General features: G+C 43.9%; 1 protein-coding gene across 2 annotated transcripts in view; it reads right to left on the bottom strand.

Moving 5' to 3' along the window:
* Positions 1 to 11,520: 11,520 nt before the first annotated feature.
* UBE2H (ubiquitin conjugating enzyme E2 H) overlaps positions 11,521 to 27,889 on the bottom strand; it is a 69,955-nt gene continuing 53,586 nt past the window's right edge. The window contains exons 6-8 of one of the 2 annotated variants that reach the window (XR_012156867.1): positions 24,216 to 24,344; positions 14,384 to 15,723; positions 11,521 to 13,534 (exon numbers count right to left, since the gene is read on the bottom strand). Coding sequence is in view for 1 of the 2 variants with exons in the window: in XM_073328926.1 (XP_073185027.1) it covers positions 15,599 to 15,723; positions 24,216 to 24,344 (254 nt within the window). In the remaining variant the exon portion in view is untranslated. Of the gene's footprint in view, positions 15,724 to 24,215; positions 24,345 to 27,889 lie in introns of both variants that reach the window. The other variant, XM_073328926.1, reaches the window with a different exon arrangement.

Below are 27,889 nucleotides of genomic sequence, written 5' to 3'. Positions count from 1 at the left end.
TAGGTCATAGTGGATGGCTTTGCTGCAATGGGATTCCCTAACTGTGGTGGGGCTATAGACGGAACCCATATCTCTATCTTGGCACCGGAGCACCAAGCCGTCGAGTACATAAACCGCAAGGGGTACTTTTCGATAGTGCTGCAAGCTCTGGTGGATCACAAGGGACGTTTCACCAACATCAACGTGGGATGGCCGGGAAAGGTGCATGATGCTCGCATCTTCAGGAACTCTGGTCTGTTTCAAAAGCTGCAGGAAGGGACTTTCTTCCCAGACCAGAAAATAACTGTTGGGGATGTTGAAATGCCTATATGTATCCTTGGGGACCCAGCCTACCCCTTAATGCCATGGCTCATGAAGCCGTACACAGGCAGCCTGGACAGTAGTCAGGAGCTGTTCAACTACAGGCTGAGCAAGTGCAGAATGGTGGTACAATGTGCATTTGGACGTTTAAAGGCGCGCTGGCGCAGTTTACTGACTCACTTAGACCTCAGCGAAACCAATATTCCCACTGTTATTACTGCTTGCTGTGTGCTCCACAATATCTGTGAGAGTAAGGGGGAGACGTTTATGGCGGGGTGGGAGATTGAGGCAAATCGCCTGGCTGCTGGTTACGCGCAGCCAGACACCAGGGCGGTTAGAAGAGCTCAGGAGGGCGCGGTACGCATCAGAGAAGCTTTGAAAACCAGTTTCATGACTGGCCAGGCTACAGTGTGAAAGTTCTGTTTGTTTCTCCTTGATGAAACCCCCCGCCCCTTGGTTCACTCTACTTCCCTGTAAGCTAACCACCCTCCCCTCCTCCCTTTAATCACCGCTTGCAGAGGCAATAAAGTCATTGCTGCTTCACAGTCATGCATTCGTTATTCATTCATCACACAAATAGGGGGATGACTACCAAGGTATCCCAGGAGGGGTGGTGGAGGAGGGAAGGAAAATGCCACACAGCACTTTAAGCACAACACTTTAAAAGTTTACAACTTTAAAATTTATTGAATGACAGCCTTCTTTTTTTTGGGCAATCCTCTGTTGTGGAGTGGCTGGTTGGCCGGAGGCCCCCCCACCGTGTTCTTGGGCGTCTGGGTGTGGAGGCTATGGAACTTGGGGAGGAGGGCGGTTGGTTACAGAGGGGCAGCAGTGGCAGTCTGTGCTCCAGCTGCCTTTGCTGCAGCTCAACCATACACTGGAGCATTCTGGTTTGGTCCTGCAGCAGCCTCAGCATTGAATCCTGCCTCCTCTCATCACGCTGCTGCCGCCACATTTGAGCTTCAGCCCTGTCTTCAGCCCGCCACTTACTCTCTTCAGCCCTCCACCTCTCCTCCCGGTCATTTTGTGCTTTCCTGCACTCTGACATTATTTGCCTCCACTCATTCGTCTGTGCTCTGTCAGTGTGGGAGGACAGCATTAGCTCGGAGAACATTTCATCTCGAGTGCGTTTTTCTTTCTTTCTAAGCTTCACTAGCCTCTGGGAAGGAGAAGATCCTGTGATCATTGAAACACATCCAGCTGGTGGAGAAAAAAAAAGGGACAGCGGTATTTAAAAAGACACATTTTATAAAACAGTCGCTACACTCTTTCAGGGTAAACCTTGCTGTTAACATTACATACATAGCACATGTGCTTTCGTTACAAGGTCGCATTTTGCCTCCTCCCACCGCGTGACTACCCCCTCAACCCTCCCCCCTCCCCGTGGCTAACAGCGGGGAACATTTCTGTTCAGCCACAGGCAAACAGCCCAGCAGGAATGTGTCCCTGAAGAAAAGCACCCTATTTCAACCAGGTGACCATGAATTATATCTCACTCTCCTGAGGATAACACAGAGAGAGAAAGAACGGATTTTGGTTGAATGCCAGCAAACATACACTGCAATGCTTTGTTCTACAGTGATTCCCGAGTATGTGTTACTGGCCTGGAGTGATAAAAGTGTCCTACCATGAAGGACGAAATAAGGCTGCCCTCCCCAGAAACCTTTTGCAAAGGCTTTAGGACTACATCTAGGAGAACCGCAAATGCCAGGGCAAAGTAATCCTTTCACATGCTTGCTTTTAAACCATGTATAGCATTTTAAAAGGTACACTCACCAGAGGTCCCTTCTCCGCCTGCTGGGTCCAGGAGGCAGCCTTGGGTGGGTTCGGGGGGTACTGGCTCCAGGTCTAGGGTGAGAAACAGTTCCTGGCTGTCGGGAAAACCGGTTTCTCCGCTTGCTTGCTGTGAGCTATCTACAACCTCCTCCTCATCATCATCTTCTTCGTCCCCAAAACCTGCTTCCGTATTGCCTCCATCTCCATTGAAGGAGTCAAACAACACGGCTGGGGTAGTGGTGGCTGAACCCCCTAAAATGGCATGCAGCTCATCATAGAAGCGGCATGTTTGGGGCTCTGACCCAGAGCGGCTGTTCGCCTCTCTGGTTTTCTGGTAGGCTTGCCTCAGCTCCTTCAGTTTCACGTGGCACTGCTTCGGGTCCCTGTTATGGCCTCTGTCCTTCATGCCCTGGGAGATTTTCACAAAGGTTTTGGCATTTCGAAAACTGGAACGGAGTTCTGGTAGCACGGATTCCTCTCCCCAAACAGCGATCAGATCCCGTACCTCCCGTTCGGTCCATGCTGGAGCTCTTTTGCGATTCTGGGACTCCATCATGGTCACCTGTGCTGATGAGCTCTGCATGGTCACCTGCAGCTTGCCACGCTGGCCAAACAGGAAATGAGATTCAAAAGTTCGCGGTTCTTTTCCTGTCTACCTGGCCAGTGCATCTGAGTTGAGAGTGCTGTCCAGAGCGGTCAGAATGGAGCACTCTGGGATAGCTCCCGGAGGCCAATACCATCGAATTGTGTCCACAGTACCCCAAATTCGAGCTGGGAACGTCGATTTAAGCGCTAATCCACTTGTCAGGGGTGGAGTAAGGAAATCGATTTTAAGAGCCCTTTAAGTCGAAATAAAGGGCTTCACTGTGTGGACGGGTGCAGGTTTAAATCGATTTAACGCTGCTAAATTCGACCTAAAGTCCTAGTGTAGACCAGGGCTAAGAGAAACTCTCTAGCTCTAGTGCAAACAGAAAGTAACTCAAGGCAGTCCTATGGCCTGTGGCATACAGGAGGTCAGACTTGATCTCAGTGGCCCCCTTCCAGCCTTAATCTATGATCTGCACCTGCTTAGGGTCTCCCATCGCTATTCAGCTCAGAGGTGAAGTTACATGAAAGGGGAGCAAGCCGCACATCTCCCACTAATGGTTTAGAAGGGGTGCCCCCACCCCTTGGGGGAGGATAGATCCAGTTGTACAGGGATAGATCAGAGGTAGATCACAGGTTGGCTCTGAGCGTATGGGCCACTAAATAGAGCATTTGTTAACAATAAGGGCTGTTCCTTTGGCCTCTGAGACGCAGGAAATGCAGGGCTGGCCCTAGAGCAAATGGCGCCCATCCCCCATTTGTTAAACTTTTGGGCACCTTATGTTGTATTGCATTTGTAGCCCCTTTCACGACTTTGATACACGAGTGATTTAGCCCTGGCATACAAGAGGATGCATTTGCATGCTAGGAGTTGTAAATCTGCAAGCCTGGCGCCCCTCCCTTCCCCAAACCCGGCACCCCTGCAGTTGCCTACCCCTATATCCAACCCTGAGGAAATGTATTGCTCCCTCACCATGTCCTCTCCAAAGCATTGGTTGGGAAGATAGGCTGGCAACGACCAGCTTTAACAGGTGAGCAGTTAATTACCCCGAAGCACTAAGGTCAGCCCATGAAGCTGAGCTATGGACATCAGCTAAAAGTAAATCACAAGAATTGAGACCAATCAGAGTGAGTGGGTGTGTGTACATGTACGTATATATATGCGCATCGGTCAGGCACAGAATGTTGGAAGAGGACCAAGAGCCTCTGGACGTCTATTTTCAACTCTGCCATTGACCTGCTGTGCGACTTTGGATAAGTCACTTTGTTTCCCCATCCATCATGTCTTATTTAGATTGTAAGCACATTGGGGCAGGGACACTCTCACTCTGTCTGTACAGCACCTCGGTCACATACTAACAAATATGTACGCTTTAATAATTTATGGAGCTATAACCAGGTAAGAACTTTCATACAAGCATAAAGAGCACGTCCCTTCAGTTGTAATTATGTGGGCCTAATCACCTCCAAGCGCTTGACAATTATTTAAAAGCACAGCCAAAGACCAGAAATTACCCAGCAGCAGGTTCCACCCCACAGAACAATAACTAAATGGACCTTTAATTAAACAAAAGGAAAAGATGACCCATTAATCTCCCACACCCCAAAACCTACCTTAAGATGAGCTTTGCCACATACCCTCCAGGTCAGTTAGTTTCAGAGCAAGGAGCGGTCGGGGGTAGACCAGTGCCTTGTTAGAGTCAGATGAATTTTCATGCAGTAGTTTGGGGCATGATGTTTTCAAAAAGTGGAATTGTAGAGAAACAATAAAAGGTAAAGTTTCTATAGGGATAACACGGATTCAGGGCAAGAAGCCTTTTGTCCGTTTCTCAAGATGCTGTTCTGGAATCTGAAGACAGCTGCTGCAGTTTGGAGCCAAGATAACCACACAACCGAGACACAACTACCCCACCCAGTGAATATTTGACTCTAGAACTACTTTAGTTCTTTCATAACACCCCTCTTCCGCCCCCTTAAGGTACGGGAGGATTTGGGGGCGGGATGGGTGAGGGTTTTCACAGTAAAGCAGCTCAGGTTCATGCAATTAAACCAGCTGGAAAATTCACCATGCAAGGCCAGGTGAGAACAAGCTGTGTTCAGAAAAAACAACGAGAGTCTGGTGGCACCTTAAAGACTAACAGATTTATTTGGGCATAAGCTTTCATGGGTAAAAACCCCACTTCAGAAAGTGAAGCACAAGGGCCACCTACTGGACTAACAAAGAATGGCTGGCACTTCTATCAGGTGCCAAGGGACACGAGTGTCTCCGCGAAGATGGTTAAGTGTCCCTGTGCAAGTAGCACAGGATTGTGGCCAGCCATGCTGCACAGTTCTGCTGGGTGACCTGGGCAAGTCACTTCTCTTTGCACCAGTTTCCCCTTGCGTAAAATGGGGATAGACCACCGACTTCCTTTACAAAGCGCTTTGACGGATACCAATGAAAAGTGCTATATAAAGAGCTAAATATTGGTATGGTAGGTCTTGTTCTAGGGGAGACAGCTGGAAAGTAGAGGTTCTTAAAGCCTCAGGTTAACTCCTGGCATTGGTCAGCAGTACTCACGAAGGTATCAGGACTAATATAGACAGAGGCGCTGATCAGTTCAGGGCACCAGCGTGCTAGGCTCTGTACAAAGACAGACAGCCCCTTCCCCAAAAGCCCTTACAGTTTGTAAGGTCACTCTCTCACCCAGACCTATAGCATCACAGGAAGCAGGGACAGAGTATTGTCTTTCCAGAGATTGTTCTTCACGCTGTTGGTGTCTCCACCCCAGTGATGGGCACACAAAAATCTGTGCAGCCCAGTTTGAGACAGACCCATTATCCGTTTTCCTCAAGTGGAGGGATGCATCAGCTTCCCTGGCCGGGGGAGAAAGACATCAGATAAACTCAGCCCCCAGCCTTCCTCTCCTGTGATCTATGTGAACGCGTAAAATGGCAACAAACTCCAAGCTCGCCCTTTCGGTACCTTCCCATATGCGGTGGACCCAGTGCTAGTTGGAGGTTTTACGAATTTCTGCCATTCCAGCTGTGTCCCATAAAATGACCCAGCATAGCTGGCAACAGCCCTGCAGACACTGCACAAATGCACTTGGTCTCAGTGAAAGTAGTTAGCCATTGTTGGGCCTTAAACCCTTGACATCTGGTGGAAACATGGCCTGTGTCTTGTTTGGCCAGTAGATGGCCCTTGTGCTACACTCGTACAGAGACTGGAGGGGACGAGCTGAGGCTTTTGCTGTCAGAGGTCTGCCTCCAAACAAACCTGCAAGCTCCTGGCCTGGAGGGTGCTGTCCCCCTCGCTAATCACAAGCAACACGGGATGTTTCCCCAGATACTAGGCCAGGTCCAAACTATCGATATTGAGGATCTTAAGTGCACAAGACACTGCAGGCATGCATCCGATGAAGTGAGCTGTAGCTCACGAAAGCTTAGGCTCAAATAAATTGGTTAGTCTCTAAGGTGCCACAAGTCCTCCTTTTCTTTTTGCAGGTTAGGGCAGTCACCCAACCCTCAGCCCACTTCCCACATTTCAAACAGCCCTTTGCCCACATGGGACTACGGCACCATGAGATGTTACCAGCATGGGGGGTACGTTCTTAATACTCCAGCTTCCAAGGTATTGGAACTGCAGGTCAAAAAAGGCCCAGAACTGGCTGGAGCCAGAGCCACTGTACTAAATGGCAGACTGGTGGGGGAATGATGATGGTGGAAGGAAGAGCAAGGAGGATTGAGTAGCCGTCCATAGCGTGATGTGGTCTTGTGCTCCATTACGTTTGAGCTAGGAGTGAGTGAGAGCGTGAACACACTGCAGTCATCTGATCTAGAATAGATTGGACAGGTCCTGTCAGATCTGCAGAGAACTTCCGCTAGAGGAAGTCTGCGAGTGCTGGAGCTGGTGTTTGCAGACACAGAAGGGATGGCCTTACCAATCCTTTCAATTAACAGGGTTATGAACAGATCTTCCAGGAGAGCTAGCTGCTTTGACCTCTTCTGCCCATGGAGACATGTGCAGGATGCTAGGAATTGCTCAAAGTCCTTGACTGAGGTCACTAGGTGAACTCCTTTCATCTCTTTCCTAGCATGGCCAATTTAGCTGCTGGAGAGAGGAGGGGGGTGGGTCAGTCACCACGGGCCATCAATAGCAACTGTTTAGAGGTTGTTGGTACCAAGACTGTAGGGCTCTCTGAAAGCAGCCACCTGACTGGCGCCGAATGTACCATGTCAAAAGCTATGGGATAGGGTTAGCATCGATGTCTGAGCTGCACCCTGGGACTGGGAACTTGAAGCAGTCTATGGACCAGGAAAGTTGGCCACCTTGAGCACGTATGGTAAAGGGAGGTGTTGGCACAGAGGTGGAAGCTACTCACTAAGTCACATACCCCGCATTCAGGCTGCCAAGAAGAGTGGCATCAATTGCCATGTTGGAGCGTATCCAGAAGGTAGGCAGGTGTCAAGGGTGTGCTAAGACCCAGGGAGTGGCAAGCGATGCCCAAATGACCCAGGCCTCTAGCCTATCTCCAAATGCAGCTCAAGGGGTGAAGCAGAGTCAAGCATCAATGGAGTTCTGCCATTGCCTCAACTCCACCATACAGGAGCTGGTTAAATGCTTTCAAGACACTAGAGCAGCACTCAGGGAGCTCAGCAAGTCATGCCTAGCAACTGATGCAAAACACTGACTCCCAGCTGGGACATTTTGCTGTTACCTTCAACTACATGCAAAGAAGCTGAAACACCTTTCAGGGGATTTCACAAGAAACCACCCTGTTCTCCCCAAAGCCTCAAGCAGACCACAGCCACGGGTCCCTCTGACCAGTCTCAAGCTTGCATTTGGGACACTTTGGAAAACTCACTGGCTGGTTCCCTGATCTTCTGCAAAGAAGGAAACTCCTGAAGGACAGAAACACCCACAAAAGGGACCACCACCACAGATCTGAAAACCCCAATGCCAGCCATGGAGACATTGAAACTCTGTGGGCCTCAAACCCAGTGTTCTATTTTTTAAAGGCACAAAGAACAGATGAGGCACTTGCAGAAGGCAAACCTTGCTCTAGGAGAGAATGCAGATAGCTCTGTCAAGTGGTAACAGTCAAGAGGAACCAGTGGGCAAGCAAACCACCATTCATACAATTCAGGGATAGCAAGCATCTATTAGTTGAAGTAATCCATCCACCTGGCCAGCGTAGGAGCGTTCACCACAGTACGTGCATTATCCAGTCTTCAGTAAAAGACGTGAGCCATGGGAGGCCAACAGGTCTCATTGCTAGGAAACGCTTCCTGATATTCAGACCATATTTCCTTTATTCCTAGTTGTAACCCCCTTTGCATCATCCCACATTCCTCTCAAATCACTGGTGTTCACTCACCCAGTAATTATAGATGCTTATAATCAATGAACCCAGGGTGCATTTATAGAGGGAGTACCACTGCAACCCCAGGGCATATGGGTGAGGATGGTGGCTTTATAATCCTAGTTTGGAGTCCACAGGATTCTTGTCAGCAGAGGTATTGCAGGCCTGCACTGCCAGGACAGAGTGAAGATTGGAGGTGCATCCCCACTCCAGGCAGGATTTCACACTACCCGGGATCTGAAATCTGAGCTCTATGTATATCTTTCATTACAAAAACTAATCACTCCAGCCCCATAAAATTTGTTGGGTTTCTTAACTTTTTTTTTTTTTTTAGTGTATCTGGCACTTCCTGCAACTGAGATTCCCAGAATGAAGTGCAGTAATTCCAGCTACATCCCCTTCAGATATATGTAGATCTTGCTGCTTCCTGCTTCTGCATCTAAATGTAATGATGGATGGTTTTTGCAATGCAACACACTACCCCTCCCACATTGGAGAGGCAGGAGGAGAACTGCATGGCAAATTTGATTCTCATTTTGTCTCCCTGACACCATTCCTAACTTCTCCAGGAAATCATTTTATGTCTTTAAACTCACTGGCCTAGCCACTTCACCCACAGGTGGCACTATTTGATCAGTTATAACGAGTTTACAATGAGCTCTACCTTCCTTTGGCATCATCCAAGCGATGGTACACTCAATGCAATTTAATTCATTTCGATTCAGGAATTCCACAAGTCACGTGACGGAAATGTGAATTCAGGACTTGGAAGTGGTTACTAATCTCACCCTACTCCATTCAAACCCTCATATTGCAGTAGTGTCCAGAGGTCTCAATCAGAAACCAGTTTAGTTCCAGCTCAGAACGAGAGCTCAGTTTTTCCACAGACATTACCAAAAATTCCACTTTTGGGTCATGAACAAACAAATTTAATGTCAAAAAAATTCAACACCTTTATGATCAACCAGAGACAATTAAATTACAATGAAATGACCAACTCAATGAGAACTATAGGCCCAAGACACTAATTGTTGCAGCAGCTGTGATAGACATCCAAAGTATTATCTGTGATAGCTTGCCTTGCTGTAAAATAAGCATCTTCCCTCTAAAACAAGCCAGACCCGAGAGGTTTGGAAAAGGGAAAAGGGAAAACTTAATTTATGAATAAAAGTGCTTGTTCACCATAATTACACTGCAGCTAGGACGATAAATAAAATAGCCATCAACGTTTTATCTCTTTATACTGTATTGTGTCCTGTGATTTCAGAAATACAAACAAAAGCCTTTAAGTATGTCATAATAGCAGTTATTTTTCTTCTCATTTTCAAGCTACATCTTGTGTCTCTTACCCATTTACCAGCTGAAGAAACCGCAATGAATTAACTTTCAAATTATTTTTAGTAAATATTTGTCATCACATTTGTGTTATCAGATCATGCAAGAAATATATGGTGGTAGGGGGGAGAAAAGGACTGAACAGGATAATAGAAGAGTGCACTGCATTGTAGACGAGATACGGATTTTAATTTTTTCTTGGTACATATATCTATAGTGTAATCCTGAGAGGTGCACCACAGTTTAAGAAATGGACTCAGCCATTGATGGTTTGGGAGACCACATGTGCCTATCACATTAACATTGGTCCTTCCTCCCCCATTACAAACACTTGATGTATCTTGTTTTGACTAAGCTCTTTAGTGGAGGGACTGTCCTAGCATGTCTGTATAACCCCTAGTACAATGGGGCCCTGCTCTTGGTCAGACAACTTGGCCCAACAATAATACAAATATGGAGTGCAACAAGGCAGCTACTAAACCATGCATTTCAACTGTGATGGCTGCTTAGAATAGGGCAGAAATAGCTTTTCCCATTTAAAAAAGTGGGGGGAATTCAGGTAGACCTGTAAGTGGAATAAACCCAGCACACACATACCATATCAAAACACTAGAAAAATGAAGACAACCACAACTATTGGAAAATGTAAATGATTTTCTTCAGAATTCAACCACAGGCATATTCCTCTGGAGAGCTAAAAGCAGTTCCATTGGCTTTTTTAGAATAAGCAAGTCCCCTGGTAGATGTAAATCAAGATTAGCAAATTTAGCTAATGAAACCAGAAGAAGCAGATCTGCAAGGGAAAGGCTATCGAAAAATCTTTGCAAATATGGTGTCTAGAGCATTGTACAGTGCCATATGCACTAAATATACGTCCCTGCCCCAACGAGCTTACAGTCTAGCTCAGACACAACACAACAAAGGGTAACAGACAAGATGAAGGGGGTCCATTAACAGATTGTGATGAACAGGCATGAGCCCAAGCCAGGTGGAAATGTTTAATACACATTTGACACAGGGCTCTCCTTCCCTGTACAAAGTCCAGATTACATTGGCACATCCAAAATAACTACTGTGAGGCATGTTTAATAGGGCACTGGCTTCATAAAAACTCAAACTCCAAGGACAAGTATGTATTTTGAAGCTAAAAACTGTGTTGCACCCACTGACCAAGCAATTGTAATCCCTTACTTGTTACTCAGTACTTGTTACTGAATGGCTGTGGTAGCTTCTGAATTCAGACCATTTCCCTTGATGTTTAATACATTTCAGATTCAGTTTTCAAGAAAAATGTACAGATCTCTTAATTGCTTCTTACATTTAGAGGAACTTATTGAAAGAGCATTGGTTGTGTCCTTTAGGAGTACAATAAGAATGACTGACACAGTGTGTACAATACTTTTATACCCACCCTTCAAATCCACTTTCCCCAAACCCTCCTGCAGAGATGATCCCACTGTTGAGGTCTCAGCCTTCCAACTTTGGCACCGTTGTCTCCACATGGTCCTTGGCCAATTTAAATTGCAAACAACTTGGAACCACCCCCTTATTCCCTGCAATTCACCTTTTATAAAGTACTTGGCATGATTTATGTAAATATAATGTACTAGGTATTTTCCTAGCAGAGCTCACTTAACATCCATTCCAATAAGATGAAGAAGCCTGCTCATTTGCTTGCTCACATTACCAACACATTTAGGGCATAATCTGAATTTACAGCATAATTTGAATTTACAGCAGTTTTGGTTGAAACACGCTTTACTAAAACCTGCCATAGCACTTTGTGGAACATGTGGCAAACAGTGCCATCTAGTGTTGGCCAGAGGCAAGTTTCACAAACCATATCTGTGAATGGGCCTACAACCAAAGAAACCAATTTATACTGCTCTAATTCGGTTCTTTTACTGCACCTGGTATAGTACAGCTATGTTCAACAAACTGATTTATAATAACCTAGTTACATCAGACACTGCAGTCAGACACTCTGCATGTGCAATGGGATACATTTCCACCAAAGCATCTCCTATAGAAAAAACCTGGACTGGTTTTGACGCAAAATAACGGGCAGTCTGGTTAACAGCTGCTGTTGAACCTCAAGGGCTGGAGGTTTATCAGATGGGAGGCACTGGAGATGCTGCCTATGAGAGTGAGACCTTACTGATCAAGTACCAGTCGAGTGTCAAGGTATATACATCTTTTATTTAAAAAAGTTTACAGTTCTTTAATTATACACAACTATTTGAGAGGTTATATTCTTAGAGAAGAGGCATTTGTCATGGTGACAGGCATGCCCACTACATCATCACAATGCAAGAAAAAAGGGAAAAAAGAAAATAAAAGAAAAAAGCTTAGACTCAAATGAAGGGAAAACACCCTTTATCTCTTCAAGTATCACACAACAGGTATCAAATACAGTCAGTAAAATAATGGCCATTTCTCATGCTGCACACGCTCCTGCTAAAGTGCCGGCGGAATTCAGATGAGCAGAAAGAAGCAAAACAAACCAACAGCCCTGCACTCTCCTCAATGCTCCCCGCATGGTGTGATATAAATCTGACATTAAAGGTCCGGGGGGGTCCTTGCATACCTGAGAGCTGCCACTTAGAGTGCCCTGTGACTAGTCTTGCTAGGAGCAAACAAAGCCAGGGCAACCCAGCTGCAGCACAGGTGACAGCATTCTTCATCCCTTACAGGGGAGAAAGGGACTCCCTCTCCCTGTTTTGTGTGCACTGAAGGCAGATAATGTGTGTGTGGCGGCAGGGGGGGGGGGGCGATCAAACATGGATATGGGAGATTACAGAAGTGACTATGTAGTTAGTATTCCCATAAACCTAGTTGGCCAATTTGAACTTCAGAGGTAACAAACAGCATTTAACTTCCATTTTTTCCTCTCAGACCGAGGGTTTACACATTAGCAGTTAATTTACAAAGCATTATTCCACTCAGTTCACATCAAGATGCCACTCCCTTAAGATCAGCTATCACCAGGACTCCCCTCCTTAATTATTTTTTAAGTCTAAAATTGTCATGATGGAAAGTCAAATGAACCAAGAAAATACACTTGGAAACCTCAAGGAGAGTCGAAAACACGTCTGATGAAATTCAAGATTAACCTAGTTGGCAATGTATGTAGCTTCTTGAGACGCTTCTGCAGATCTGGGGCAGCTTTGATATTTCTCAATTTGTGTAAGTCACACAAAGCTCAAGAATAAGGTAACAAGCTATCAGATGTGAAGCCGAAGAGCCTACTTCCATAACAACCATAATAGGTTACTAACAAGCTTTCATATTCAGGAATTCATTGAGAGCACGAATCTACATACAGTGGATCAAACGTAGTCATGTTGGAGTAGGCTTGTTAATTTCCACCTGGCTGATGCTTTGAGATTCAGTCATCTGAACAGGGAAGAGAATGGCAGTGGTTCTTTCAGAAAAAGAACATTAGCATTTCAAAAGAAACTGGAACTGAAAAAAAACCCAACACTGGGCATCCTGCTTCAAAACGATTCCACTTTTCTCTTCCAGACTAGGGGTGTGTAGTTTATTTACAGACTGTTCTTGTTTGAGATGGGGAGGGAGGTGAAAGATGGAAGAAGGAGTAGAATGAGGCAATAAGCAGCTGTTCCAGTCTAGAAAGAAGGAAAATCCATTTGACGTTATTCCCTACAAGAGTTTTACACTAGGCCATATTCCTTTGAACTGCAGGTATTTTGACAATTTACTGTAGGCTTCCTTTCCTGCTCCTGCTGCTACAGGGGAGAATGATCAAACATGAAACGTACCAAGAAGATTATCTTTTCAACATGCTGCAGGCAAGGCTATAGATTTCATGTGTAAAACGCCATTAATATCCAAGGAAACATCTTGCTGGAGAAGTTCGAGATCTAGACCCACAAATACCTTGCTTCGGCTGCCTGTATGCACAAAGTAAAGTGCAGAGGAATCAGAGCAACCTGGACAACTAATAGAAGCCAAGCTGCATCTTCACACCTAGAAATCACTGCGGAAAAACGTGTGCTTACTTTTCCAGGAGTCTACCTTAGACTTGCAGCTCTAATTGGAATTCTTTTGGAAGCTTACGACAGGAAACCTTTTTATTAGAAAACTGGCTTCTTCAAATGAAAGATGCATGAAAGTGTTCCCTGTGTTAAACCTGGTCATTGAATAGACTGGGGGAAGAGTAATACAGTTACCTGGAAAAAAAATTAGAGGTAATTAGAACACTATTTTTTATACAATATTGAAAAAATACAAATTTTTATTGTTTTGTTGTTTTTAAACTGATATCACCACCCAGCACTTAGACTACCCCTAATTAGCACCTACAGTTAAAGGTTATAGCACAACCAAACTCCTAGTTCAGCAGGTAAGCAAGTTAAACAGTGCCAACACAGTTCTGCCCCCCCTCCCCAAAGTAATGAGAAAACAGCGTGCTAGATAAGAGTTAAAGTACACCATTACATGTTAAATAGTTAATACTACCCTTCCAACAAGCCACAAATGCTAGATAGAGAACTTCAGCACAGTAACTAACCACAGTCCTACATTACTGCTTTTAGAGAAAAACCTTTTGCTTCATGCCCGTAATTAACATAAAATAAGTAAACCCTTTGTATGTTATTTTTATTAAGGAAAATAATCATGCTAAAGCAAAATTGTACTTTATAGTTAAAAAAAGGAAACTGATTGTGCTTTATGGATTAAAAAAGGATTGTATCTTTCAACCCCATCAACTCAAACCCAGGTGGCATTCCTAAAAGAAAAACATTTGTGGGACAATGAAAAAAAGAGTTTACTCAATCCAGTCTGTCATTCAAAATTCTCTGTTCAAGAGTGGGTTGAATTCCACATACTGTCCTGCAGGTTCCACCAAAAAAATATTAAAGTATCTGTCTATCCAAACCCTTCAGAAAACCCTAAGAATACAGCAAGTAACATTCAGATTTAAAATCCATCTTAGTTAGGATTTCAAATGCACAATTATCCAAATTCAAGTATCACTGGCAACCCAGGTAGGCGTTTACTGTATTAGGTTCTCTTACCATTAAATACAAAATAAAAAAAACTTAGTATGTTGAAATACACCAGAAGAAATCAAATTTTTCATTCAGAAGAACTCTTGAAAATATTATTTGCTTGTTTTCCCAATTTATGGTTTTTATTTTTATTAATCTCAAATATTCCTAGAGCATTTTTCTTTGTTAAACTTTAGTTTGGTCTGTTGTACACACACGCAGATGGCTACCAAGCTGCTGCAGAAGGGAAAACAGAAAAACAAAAATGGGAGAAAGAACGTGCCAACGGATTCATGGACTATGGCCAATGGGCCAATCTTCATGGGTCTGAAGCTCTCAGCAAGGCTAGTCCATCTGGTCAGAAAACCCTCTTTTAGGAGATGGAGAGAGAGTTTGCAAGGTGTTTGATCATACTTCAAGCAAGAAAGAAAGCTTGAAGCTATTACAGGGTAGCAGTTTCAAAACCATGACAAAGTTTGCCTTTGTACGTGCTCCAGGTAAATTAAAGCACTGTTCATATAGCATTGTGTTTTTTCCCCTGAAAAAAGGGAACAGAGCATAATCCAGACCAAGAAAATGAGTAAAGTCCAGATGAAGGCTTTCCAAAGTCCCAAAAGCAAACAGATGAGTGGTTGTAGGTCCCTATAGTTCAGAGGGTGGGCAGAAGTCCAATATAAAAGTGTACTTAAAATCCAAGTCATTTTTTTTAAGCTTCGATGCTCTGAATAACTCCGTGCACTTTTTAAATGCAACTCCACATAAACTAGGATAGCGAGTTTGACCTGAAGGAGAACTTTTTATTTCACTGTCTGATCTAAAAATGTTCTCACATTATCCCCTAGACTTTTTACTTTGAGAAAGCGCTGTTCCATCTTATCATCCAAGGTGGTAGCTGTGGAACCACTGATAAAAAGGAAATCTTTAAGTCCCTACCTATCAGAGCAGCTGTTTGAGCTGACAGTTCAGTAGCACACAAGTTGACTTGGCCAAATGGAATTATGAATGCATGCATTCGGGCTGCATATTGCTACCAAAATGGAATGTGGGAATATGCTATATACCTTGGGTTTGAGAAATGACCAAGAAATCAAGATCTAAAGGGTGATATATATATCAATGCTATTATTCATAAAAACCTTGTTTAGTAATAAAAAAAATTGCTTTGTTTAAATATGAATATTATAGTCTGCTTCTCATGGTTAGGAAATAATAGTCTCTCTGAAAAGCAGGTTGCTTCTTCTACTACAATTCCATATCTTGGGCCTCATCTTCCGAGAAGTCAGACATGGAGCTCTCTGATGAGCTGTCCCCGGTACCTTCTTCCTGTTCTTTTAGTGCTTCTTCTGTTGCATATTTCTGAATGTATTCTGTATGTGAGGAGAGAAAAGGGTATAATCAGCATATGTTCGATGCCCATAGCCATTTATAAAAATGGGTTTGTACTGAACATGGCTGAATAGGAAATTAATAACAGCCTGAGGGATAGTGCCATATATGGACAAGAAAATAATTATATAAATTAACATATGTTTCAGAGTAACAGCCGTGTTAGTCTGTATTCGCAAAAAGAAAAGAAGTACTTGTGGCACCTTAGAGACTAACCAATTTATCTGAGCATAAGCTTTCGTGAGCTACAGCTCACTTCATCGGATGCATACTGTGGAAACTGCAGAAGACATTATATACACAGAGACCATGAAACAATACCTCCTCCCACCCCACTCTCCTGCTGGTAATAGCTTATCTAAAGTGATCACTCTCCTTACAATGTGTATGATAATCAAGTTGGGCCATTTCCAGCACAAATCCAGGTTCTCACCCTCCGCCCCCCCCCCCCCACACAAACTCACTCTTGTGCTGGTAATAGCCCATCCAAAGTGACCACTCTCTTTACAATGTGTATGATAATCAAATGGCCCACCTTGATTATCATACACATTGTAAGGAGAGTGATCACTTTAGATAAGCTATTACCAGCAGGAGAATGGGGTGGGAGGAGGTATTGTTTCATGGTCTCTGTGTATATAATGTCTTCTGCAGTTTCCACAGTATGCATCCGATGAAGTGAGCTGTAGCTCACGAAAGCTTATGCTCAGATAAATTGGTTAGTCTCTAAGGTGCCACAAGTACTCCTTTTCTTTTTATAAATTAACATAGGGATTGCCATATTGGTTTAGACCAAAGGTCAATCTCATCTGACAACAGCCAGTATTAGAGGCATCAAAGGGAGGACAATGCAGGAAGTCCTGAGGCATACATGTTGATAACACACACTGTTAGGACACTGAACACTAGACTTGGAGTTAGAAACAGCCAGTGCCCTTTCTACTTCTGCACATACACCAGTTTAAAAGCCTCATGTTCAGAACCCAATTGCTATAAAAATGGAAACTCATCCCATATTAAGGTGATCAAAGGAGAAAATCCAACCTAGAGGTCAGCCAAAAAACTTCAACAACCCACATTGTCATGAAACCCAAGCTAAGAGCAGGCCCACAATGCTGTTAGGGGCACAACGGGTTAGGCTGTGAAAATTCAGTCATAGCAGAAGTGATCCCAGGTCTCCTGGAAAGGAAGAAAAATCTGGGACATTCTACAAGGGCTATCCTTGGTCATCAGGCAGGAAGGCTGAGAGCTACTGTACTGGTCTGTCCTGCTGACCTATAATACAAGCAGGTATTCTCCCACAAAAGCATATGCCCCAATATGTCTGTTAGTCTATAAGGTGCCACAGGACTCTTTGCGACCTATAATACAGTATCTTGAATACTTCGTTTTCATTTTATGAATCAGCAATTGCTGTTAGTACCACAGCGTGGCAATGCCATTGTGAATGGGAGGCAATACAGTGCGCACAATACCAAGGGGAAAGGAGAATTGGAGACCCTGTCAAGATACAACCCACATTATGGAAAAGTCTGAGAACACTGCTTTACGGAATTAGAGACTGAGGATACTGGCATAACTTCCAGAGAAGCGAAGAGATGAGAGAAGATGAAGGTTGGAGAAAAGGCTAGAATAAAGGAATAAAGATTTACTGCTTTTAATACAAATATTTGTGTTCCCAAAAATAAAACCACAACAAACCCACCTCTCTATCCTGCAAGAGACAAGCCTTGCACTATGCTTTAGTATCAGACAGGGGCAGTGATAGGAGCAAAGAAAAAATTCCAGAGGGCTCTCCCCAGGAATTCCCAGCCATTTAATTCTAGGAGCTCTAAACATAAGCACCCCAGCCAATGTCAGCTACTACAGTGGTTCCTAGAAAGAGATGAGGTTTCAAAGCCAAGACCCAAACCATGCAGGGCTCTAGTTATCTAGATCAACAGCTAGCATTACAACCAAAAGCAATTATGGAGCCAGCACAGGTCACAAAACTGGTTTAATAGGATTCTTGAAGGCAAATGCATTTTGTGCAAATTGTGGCCTGTGCAATTTTCTAGTGTAGCCCCATGCAGAATATACAGTAGTAATCCAGTTTAGGAGCTGGATTATTGAGACTATGTCCAGATATGAGGGTCACAATCACCTTACTACAGGTACCTATGGAGGAGGCTCTTGGCTGACACTACCTGACATTCCAAGAGCAGCCATGTCCCGAATTTGCAAACTTCTTGAAAAAGGGTGTACATGCAGGGACGAAAGTAAAATCAGATAATTCCTCCAACCCAGTATCTTTGGGTAGATCTTCACTGCAAAGAAAAAACCTGTGGCACTGAGCCTCAGAGCTTGGGTCAATTGACATGGGGCTCAGGCAGCATGGCTAAAAATAGCAGCATAGATGCTCCTTCTTGGGCTGGAGCCTGGGCTCTGAAGCCAGGCAAGGGGGTAGGATCCTGAAACCCAGCCTTCCACCTGAACACAACTGCCTACACGGCTATTTTTAGCCCTGCAACCTGACCCCACAAGCCTGAGTCAATTGACACACGCTCAGACCTGGTGTCGTGGGTTTTTCTTTGCAGTATTAACATACTGTAGGTCTTGTCTGGATTGAACTTCAGACAGCTTGCTCTCAAATTCTGTTCTCAACTAGGTACTGGGAAAACATGGCACACCATCTAGGTGAACAGTTACGTAAACTGAGCTCAGTCTGGTCCATCCCTCTAGTTTGGGAGTAAGGTACGGTGAACTTTTCTTATGCTGTACCAGCTCTGTGGTTAGATTTCAGTTTGGCAGTTTTCACAGGATGGACATGAGCAGAAGGCAAGATGGTTTTTTTTTGAGCAGCATCCATTCCTTTACGCTTAATGATGTCTAACTCCCACAATAGGAGATGTTAATGAATTCCAATTTGTATCAGGAAATTCCAATCTAAAGGACTTGGAAGTGTTGCTCTTTTCCTTAACTCAGTTTCATGGGGCAGAAGGGAGGGAGGATCAGTCTTGCACAATGTATTTTCCCTTCCACCAGCCCAAATCATGGCTAATTGGCAATCCTTTGTTTCACGTCATGCCAAGAGACAGATGTGCTTATGAAACTGTGGGATGTCACTTGTAATGCGAGATGCCAAACACACAAGACCATAGAAACTTGCATTTAAAAAGCTAGTTTTGTTTCTTAAGTAACATTGATAAGCTACTTGCATCTTTCAGTTCAGTACAAGAGACTGTTAAGCTGGATGTTAAATCTTTGGCAACATCTTTCTTCCCACTGCCTCCAAATTTCTGCAGATGCTTATTTCTAGCATGATGTACAGATACCCACAGTACATCAGACTCTTCAAACAGTTAATTGTCTATACAGGCACCAGCTGGCTAAGTTGCAAGAAGCCAAGATTTCTGGAATTGAGGCTATGGAATTAGGCCACTAGACGCTTTAATACCTGATACAAGAATAGACTCTGAAGTGCTGTTGAACTACAGGGACACTCTGCATTTAAAATACTTGAGCCAAATGGCTAAAAGGGGCTTTCAAACGCCTATGGAGGCACATGCTGATGTCTAATGACAAGCAGCTTCTCTCTAATGGTTTAATTTGCATTGTTCACCTGTGAGGTTGCTGAAGTTTGTGTCATGAGGACTTGCACGAACTGCTCAATAACCATCGTTCCGTAAACACTAGGAAGCATAGAACATGTGCAGTGACACTGCATGCAGCGAGAAGACATTCGGACTGTCAGGCTCCCTACCCTTTTGGAAACTGTATCATGAATACAATAATATGATCAAGGGAAATGCCCTGGTCCTGTGCAACAGGATCTTGTATACTAACAAGAACGATCTGCTCAGAGGCAGCATTTAACTTCTTGGGTGCCAGTTTTGGTGAGCGTCTTGCTTATCAATTGAACATCCAATAAAAAAAATTGTGGTATTGGCCCAGATAAACCTTTCAGCACACCCCAGCAACAGGATCCCACCCTTCCTCTTCTCCAAAAATTTCAGATCACAAGACTGTCTGAGGTGTTGTGTGTGAACACCTCTTCCCATTCGTAACCACACAGCATCCCTGAGTTCACCACCACTACTGCTTATGTGGGGGAATAATATTAGGAAAGCAATTAGATACAGCCACTAGCTGTCACCCTGTCATTTAGCAGGTAAAAACAAGGACATGAGCCATGTGACCACCCGCCACTTCACGGACCCTCAGACAGTGCTCCACTGGCCCAAGGCGCACAGCTTATAAAGCAGAGAGGCAACTTTAGTTCAAATAGATATTTACCATTGCCTAGCCATCAGCAGGATGGCCATTCATTTTAACCTCTGGAAATTCGACTTCCAGGGAACTTTCATGTCTAAACAATTAACCCTCTTTTTGGGTTAAACTCATGTTACACTGGAGGATCTAGTCATTTTTCAATCCATTAAGGAAAGATGACACTGAAGTGTACATTCTGCTGGCCCTGTAGATACCATGGGAAGTACATTTTCAAGTGTCTAGCGTAAAGGTTTGAAATCAAGATTTCATACCAAGACAGACCCAACATTGCTTCAAATATTTTAGCCCCAAAGGAATGCAGAACAGCTATATCTATACCCCATTCACAGCTCTGTTAGTATTTAACCATTTACTACAAATATGCACCAATATCAAGTGCCAGCCCCAATTCTCTTTTTAAAGGCACAAATGGGAGTTAGGCACTCAAATCCCATTGCCTTCAATAGAAGTTGAATGTTTAACTGGCTCTTTGTGCCTTTGGAAAAAAACATCTCCACCCCACCCCCAATTTCCTCTATTCTAGGATGGAAAGACTAAAATGGTTCTCTTACCTCTACGGCCATTAACAAGTTTATATATCTGAAGAGTGAAAAGCTGTACTTGTGTTAAACAAAAAATTTCCAGCTGTATACACAATAGTTGCACCAATGGACAACTACAGGTTTCATTATGAATCTTTATTTAAGGGTTTTGCACTTCATAAGGATTATGGCAGGCTGAGAACCTTGCACCAGGTGTCAGTCCTAGGAACAATCCCCAAAACACACATCAAGCAGATATTTTATGCTTTCATAACTAAAAAAACGAGGAGATAAAGGGAAGAGGCGATAAATTATGTATTCACAGTACTTAATTTTCCAGAGCAAAGAAGTGGCTAGAATCTATTGCATCAGGTGTTTGTCTAACCTGTTCTTAAAAACCTCCATTGATGGAGATTCCACAACCTTCCTAGGTAATTTGTCCCCAGTGCTCAACTACCCTTATGATGAGGAAGTTTTTCCAAATGTCCAACCTAAATCTCCCTTGTTGCAACTTAAATCTATTTTTTCTTGTCCTGTCCTCAGTGATTAAACTTAAACAATTTATCACCCTCCTTTTTATAACCTTTTACTTACTTGAAGACTGTTATGTCCCCCTTCAGTCGTCTTCTCTTCTCCAGACGAAACAAACCCTTTTCCCCCCCAATCTTTCCTTGTAGGTCATGTTTTCTAGACCTTTAATCGTTTTTGTTGATCTTCTCTGGACTTTCTCCAATTTGTGCACATCTTTCCCAAAGTGAGGTGCCCAGAACTGGACACAATAGTCCCACTGAGGCCTTATCAGTGCTGAGTAGAGTAGAGGAATTACTTCTCATGTTTTGCTTACAACTCTCCCAGAATGACGTTTCCTTTTCTGTGATAGTATTCTCTTGTTGACACGTATTTAGTTTGTTATCCACTATTACCCAGAGATCCTTTTCTGCAGTACTCCTTCCTAGGCAGTCATTTCCCATTTTGTATTTGTGCAACTGATTATTTCTTCCTAAGTGGAGTACTTTGCATTTGTCCTTATTGAATTCATCCTATTTATTTTAGACGATATCTCCAGTTTGTCAAGACCATTTTGAATTCTAATCCTGTCCTCTAAAGAGCTTGCAACCCCTCCCACCTTGGTATTGCCTGCAAACTGTATAAGTATGTCATTATCCAAATCATTTATGAAGACATTGAATAGAACCGGACCCAGGACAGATCCCTGCAGGACCCCACACAATATGCCCTTCCAGCTTGATTGTGAGCCACTGATAACTACTCTTCGAGTATGGGTTTTCCAACCAGTTGTGGTTTTCCAACCAGGTGAGGGCAAATTACAAACCATGGGCCAGATGGGGCCCGTCCAGAGGTTTCAGTCTGGTCTGCGGGATTGCCAGCGCCATAGCGCAGTGGGGCTAAGGCAAGCTCCTTGCCTTCCCTGGCTCCGCACTGCTCCTGGAAGCGGCTGGCACCACATCCCTGTGGCCCCTGGTGGAGGGGAGCACAGAGGGCTCCGTGCGTTGCCCTTGCCTACAGGCACTGCCCCCCGCAGTTCCCATTGGCTGGGAAGAGGAAACCGCGGCCAATGGGAACTTTGGGGGTGGTACCCCCAGGTGAGGGCAGTGCGCAGTGGAACTGCCTGCATACCCCCACCCCCAGGAGCCACTGCCACATTCTGGCCACTTCCGGGAGTGGCACAGGGCCAGGGCCGGCAGAGAGCCTGCCTTAGCCCCGCTGAGCACCACTGTCACCCCAGAGCCACTCGAGATAAGGGGCGCCAGGCTGGAACTCACACCCTGAACCCCTCCTGCACGCCAGACCCCAACCCTCTGCCCTGAGCCCCCTAACCCCGTCTTGAGCCCCCTGCCTCACCCCTCCTGCACCCCAATCCCCTGAGCCCCTTCCTGCATACCACACCCCCCTCCCACACTCCCTCCTGCATCCCAACCCCCTGCCCCAGCCCTGCATACAATTTCCCCACCGAGACATGGCCCTCAGGCCAAAAAGTTTGCCTACCCCTGATCTAGGCTATATTTCTCTAGTTTCCTCCTGAGAAGGTCATGTGGGACAGTATCAAAAGCCCTACTAAAACTGAGATACATCACATTATTGTTTCTACCCTGTCCATAAGGCTTGTTACCATCTCAAAGAAGGAGATTAGGTTTGACAGGATTTGTTCTTGACATTTATCACCTTATTTTTTTCTAGATGCTTCCAGATTGATTGTTTGATTTACTCCATTATCTTTCCAGGTATTTAAGTCAAGTTGACTGGTCTATAATTCCCTGGGTTGTCCGTATTTCACTTTTTATAGATAGGTACTCTATTTGCCCTTTTCCGGTGCTCTGCAATCGCTCCTGTCCTCCACAAGTTCTCAGAGATCATCACTAATGGCTCAGATCTCTTCAGACAGTTCCTTAAGTATTCTAGAATGTATTTCATTGGACCCTGCCAATTTGAGGACATCTATCTTGTCTAAGTAATTCTTAACTTGTTCTTTTCTTATTTTAACCTCAGAACCTACCCCAGTTACACTGATGTTCACTATGTTAGTCATCCAATCATTGCTAACTTTTTTGTGAAAACTGAAAAAAAAAGTCATTTATTTCAGCCATTGCTGCATTTTCTCTCCTTTCCTCCTCGTTGAGTAATAGACCTTCCCTGTCTGTGTGCTTCATGGTTTATGTGAATCTCTAACTATTAGAGACCCAGATGAGACCTATATGGGGTCAGATTATACAACATCTTTCTACTGAAGAGTTCCTATACCGCCTCTGGAGGTATCTGGCACTGATCCAGCATGGCAATTCCTACATTATTTTAAGGGAAGCCTGACAGTCACATTTATGCACATGCACCCGCGCAAACACAACAAAATGGGGTGAGCTAATGGCGTGACCGGTGCACAACATTTTTTGTTGTTTACTTTTAAATAAAATACCCCTGGGAAAAAACTGCCAGAAAAATTTCTGTGCTACTTTAGCTACAAAAATATTCTTAAAAAGAAAAGGAGTACTTGTGGCACCTTTAGAGACTAACCAATTTATCTGAGTCATGCTCAAATAAATTGGTTAGTCTCTAAGGTGCCACAAGTACTCCTTTTCTTTTTAAGAATACAGACTAACACGGCTGTTACTCTGAAAAATATTCTTAACTCCTCCAAACTTCTGAAGTTTGCTTTTAAAGTTGGGGACCTTCGGAAACAGCCTTTAAATTAGTTCCCTTCTGTCTCTAACTTCTAATAGTTTGCCAAGACATTCCCCACATCCAGGCTAAACAGAACTGTTCCCAACACTGTATTCATAGAATATCAGAGTTGGAAGGGACCTCAGGAGATCTTGTCCAACCCCCTGCTCAAAGCAGGACCAATCCCCAATTTTTGCCCCAGATCCCTAAATGGCCCCCTCAAGGATTGAACTCACAACCCTGCGTTTAGCAGGCCAATGCTCAAACCACTGAGCTATCCCTCCCCCCCTACACACCAGCTTTAAATTTAAAAGGATAGTGGTTCATCCACTCTTCCCAGAAGACTATCCCCACTCTAAAATTAAATCGATTTATTTTAGAGCCATAGTGGTCATCAGACGAAAAGGTATTTAAGATGTATAGTGAACAGAACAAGTTTCTTCCGAACAGCAATAGATCAAAGTGATACCATTAATTTTTCAACATTCCATTGACTCCCTTACCTTTAATTTTCTGTTTGTATTCTTCCGGTCGGTGGAGATACATGGCTGCAGCGTCGCCATTTAGAGGATCTATGGGGTTAGGATAGGCCAGCAACTGGGGCAGGAACGACTCAAATATATTGGTAAGATCTGCAATACAAATTAACACAAAAATCACATTGCACATCTACATCTCAAACCCACAGATAACCAGTTAAACATCAGTGAAACTGTATTGCTGTAGTCAGACATTAAGATGGTGTAAAGCTTATGGAAGCTTAAATTCATATAGGTTTTCCTGTCCTAGACTGCAAATATAGTTGAGAATTTGTGTGACAATGGAGCTTCCGACACTTTGGGCACAAAATATTTTACACTTCTATAGCATCTTTCATCTGAAGATCTCAAAGCACTTTACAAACACAAATAAACTTCTTCAGCATCCCTATAGAGATTCGTGAAACACGGTTACTTAAAGAAAGGGAGGCAGAGGGTAAATGATATACCCAAGCTCATACAGCAAAGATAGCAGGAATTAGACCCAGACCATTCTTTTATTCTTTAAACTTTGGACACTTTTCCCTCTCAACTGCCTCACAGTAAATTCCGCATGCTTCCTCTCTCATTACTGTCTTTAAATAAATTGGTTCCTAGAGTTAAAATTGACATCTCAGCATAATACAGTTTCCACAGAGCTTCGACAGTTATGATAATAAAAAGAGCAGCCAACAAGTTCATTCTCCCATTTCAAAACAATTAACAGGATGCGAAGAGATCCACATTAATGCCTTACTGCCAGTTGGCATTTACCACTAATAATCCATAGCAGGGAAACATGTTTCTGGTGCTGATGAGTAATTGTGAACACATGAAACCATCCTCCACACCCCACCTCCAAAAGAGACATACGCACCCTACTTCAAAGATGAGGGTGTGAAGCAACAGACTGTGCCATTCCTTCTTGGATGTTTCAGGCAGGCTCCAGAAGGGCTGTATACGCCCACACAGATGGAAGAGTAAGCCCCCAGTGTGTGGTTAGGAGGGTGATTTTGCAATGTTTAACTTCAGCTGTCAAAGACTAGCAGGTGCATGTAGATTTTTTATTTTTATTTTTTTTAAATAAAAAGCAGGTTCACCCTTTCCAATACTCAGTCCTTTTATTTTATGAGCATCCCCTTTTCATCTGGATAGTATGTAGGCTCCCCTCATCCTTCATCCCCTTTCTGGTGGCAAAGAAAACCTAATGGAGTAGCTACAGCACAAAGAAGAACAAAAATGTCTCTTACTGCTGCTAATCAAAAGAGGGCTTTTTGGGGCGGGGGGAGGGGAAGAGGGCAGGAAGAGACCTCACCCACAGTTTCTCAGCCGAGATTAAAAACTTATCCTGCACCTGGATCTTACCCCTATTGGTTTACATTGTAGGTCTACACTGCAATTAAGAACTTGTGGCTGGCCTGTGCCAGCTGACTCAGGCTTGTGGGGCTCAGACTAAGGGGTTGTTTAGTTGTTGTGGAGACTTTCAAGCTCAGGCTGGAGCCCAGGCTCTAGGACCCAGTGAGATGGCAGGGTTCCAGAGCTTGGGCAGCTGGAGCCTGAGCATCTACACCGCAATTCAACAGCCCGTTCGCCTGAGCCCCATGAGCCTGAGTCATCTGGCACAGGCCAGCTGTGCGTGTCTAACTGCAGTGTAGACATAACCTAGGAGAGCTAGCACCATGTGAACTGCTAGCTCTCTGCAGACCACCTGCAAGTGCTCCTACAAAACGCATAGTGGGAACTCTGGCCTCGACACGGCACTGGGGAAGAGACTAAATTATTGTCAAATCTTCCTTCCTGCGTTAACACATCCTGCATATGTAGAAACTCCAGGGTATTGACTAGCTGAGTCACTTCAGTGTGAACGTGGCATAGCAGGGACGGAAATTAGGGTTTGCCTACACACAGGAGTTGCACAGTTTTAAGCCAGTGCAACATCACACCTTTAGTTAAACCAGTGCAACTTTGTGCATAGAACAGCCCTTAGTTATCTGCAGCTAAGTTATACAAGAGACCATCTCTAAAATGCCAGTTTTTTTTTTTAAACTTAATTTTCTATTAAACAGAAAAGCCACTGCTATTTTCAAGGGCAGGTAGATAGAGAAAGGAAGGCTACAAGAAACACTCTTAAGAAGGACACAAATGTCTCTGGGCCAAGTTTCCCAAGGCTGGTGCATTGAGATGCCAGTTGTCACCGTCAGGTACTTGTGGGCTGAAGTGCAACAGCTTCTTGAAGTGTAGTCCTACTCTCAAAAGGGATCACAAAAATAGCATGGCACAAGCAAAGGCAAAAATGTTTTCCGATGGTATTGTAACTAGTTTCTTCCGTCTACTCTAGCACTTAAGCCATTATTAGCAACAGGTTTGTTTCTTAGGCCTTGTCTACACTACCGGGGCAAGTCGACCTAAGTTACACTACTCCAGTTATGTGATAATGTAGCTGGAGTCGACATAGCTTAGGTGGACTTACTGCGGTGCCTTCACCGTGCTGCGCTGACGGGAGATGCTCGTCCATCGACTTACCTTACTCTTCTCATTCTGGTGGAGTACTGGAGTCGACCAGAGAGCGCTCTGCGGTCGATTTAGCAGGTCTTCACTAGATCCGCTAAATCGACTCCTGCTGCATTGATCACAGCAGCGTGGATCCCCGGTAAGTGTAGACATGGCTTCATGACTTATTTTATAACCCAGCTGCCAGTTTTAATTCCTTCCACTGGGAAAACTAGATATATTTAATGCTTCCCAGTTTAAGATTAAATGGAAAGGGGAATTTAGTTAGCCACAGAGCAAGAAAGCCTAAATGAAAGAGCTCAAAATAGCGTCTTTCCTCTTTAAATGCCTGCCTTCTCCAGTTCTCTCTCTTCCAAGTCCCAACTAAACCAATGCTTCATTGTTAGCACTGCTTGGATGTGCACAGTATGCCTAAAATGAAGGCACTGTTGTGCTAAGAAGGGTTTGGTGCTTTACTACTTAAAAGGAATCTACTAAATTATGGTCTTAAATCTAGTGGATTTATTGGTAGCAACCATAAGAATTTTCCATCTAATTTCTGTTGGGTCAGCTAGTCCAGACCTTCTCTACTAATACAGGATTGGTTTGTTTTAAAGGTCAAATGCATAATAGAATAGTATATAGGAAGATTTTTTTTCCAGATTGCTTTCACCCTCCAAAATTAGATCCTCCTGTATTTCTGCTTCAGAGGAAAATTTCTTGTGTTCCTTGAATACAAGGCTGTGTGTCTAAATGTCAAGGTGACTAATGACTTATAACTGGAGGGGGAAAAAAGGTAGGTCTAATGCAGACTATGACACCAGCAACAAAATCAAAGAACAAAAAGGAGTTACCTCGTCACTGTTCCAAAGCATCCTCCAGAAAAAATAAGGAAGTTTGGAGTAAGATGAATGGAGTTAAAAAAGTGCATTGTTTGACAATTGGTTGGTTAGTGTAGAATGATACCTATGTAGCACCCATGTGAAGGAACATACCAATAGTACATCCTGATTTGGTCTATAACGTATACTAGTTATAGATTTTTGAAACCTCTGAGATCAGCTTTACACATCATAGAAGAGCAGTAAGTACTGCAGTTGTTCCCCTCCCTTTACAGTCCACAAAAGTGCCAAAAATACAGAAGCATTCTTAGGAAACCAATTACAGAA

Source organism: Lepidochelys kempii, chromosome 1 (assembly GCF_965140265.1).
Source record: "Lepidochelys kempii isolate rLepKem1 chromosome 1, rLepKem1.hap2, whole genome shotgun sequence".
Classification (NCBI taxonomy): domain Eukaryota; kingdom Metazoa; phylum Chordata; order Testudines; family Cheloniidae; genus Lepidochelys; species Lepidochelys kempii.
Note: the sequence above shows the minus strand (reverse complement) of the source record. Positions and strands in the feature narration are given on the sequence as shown.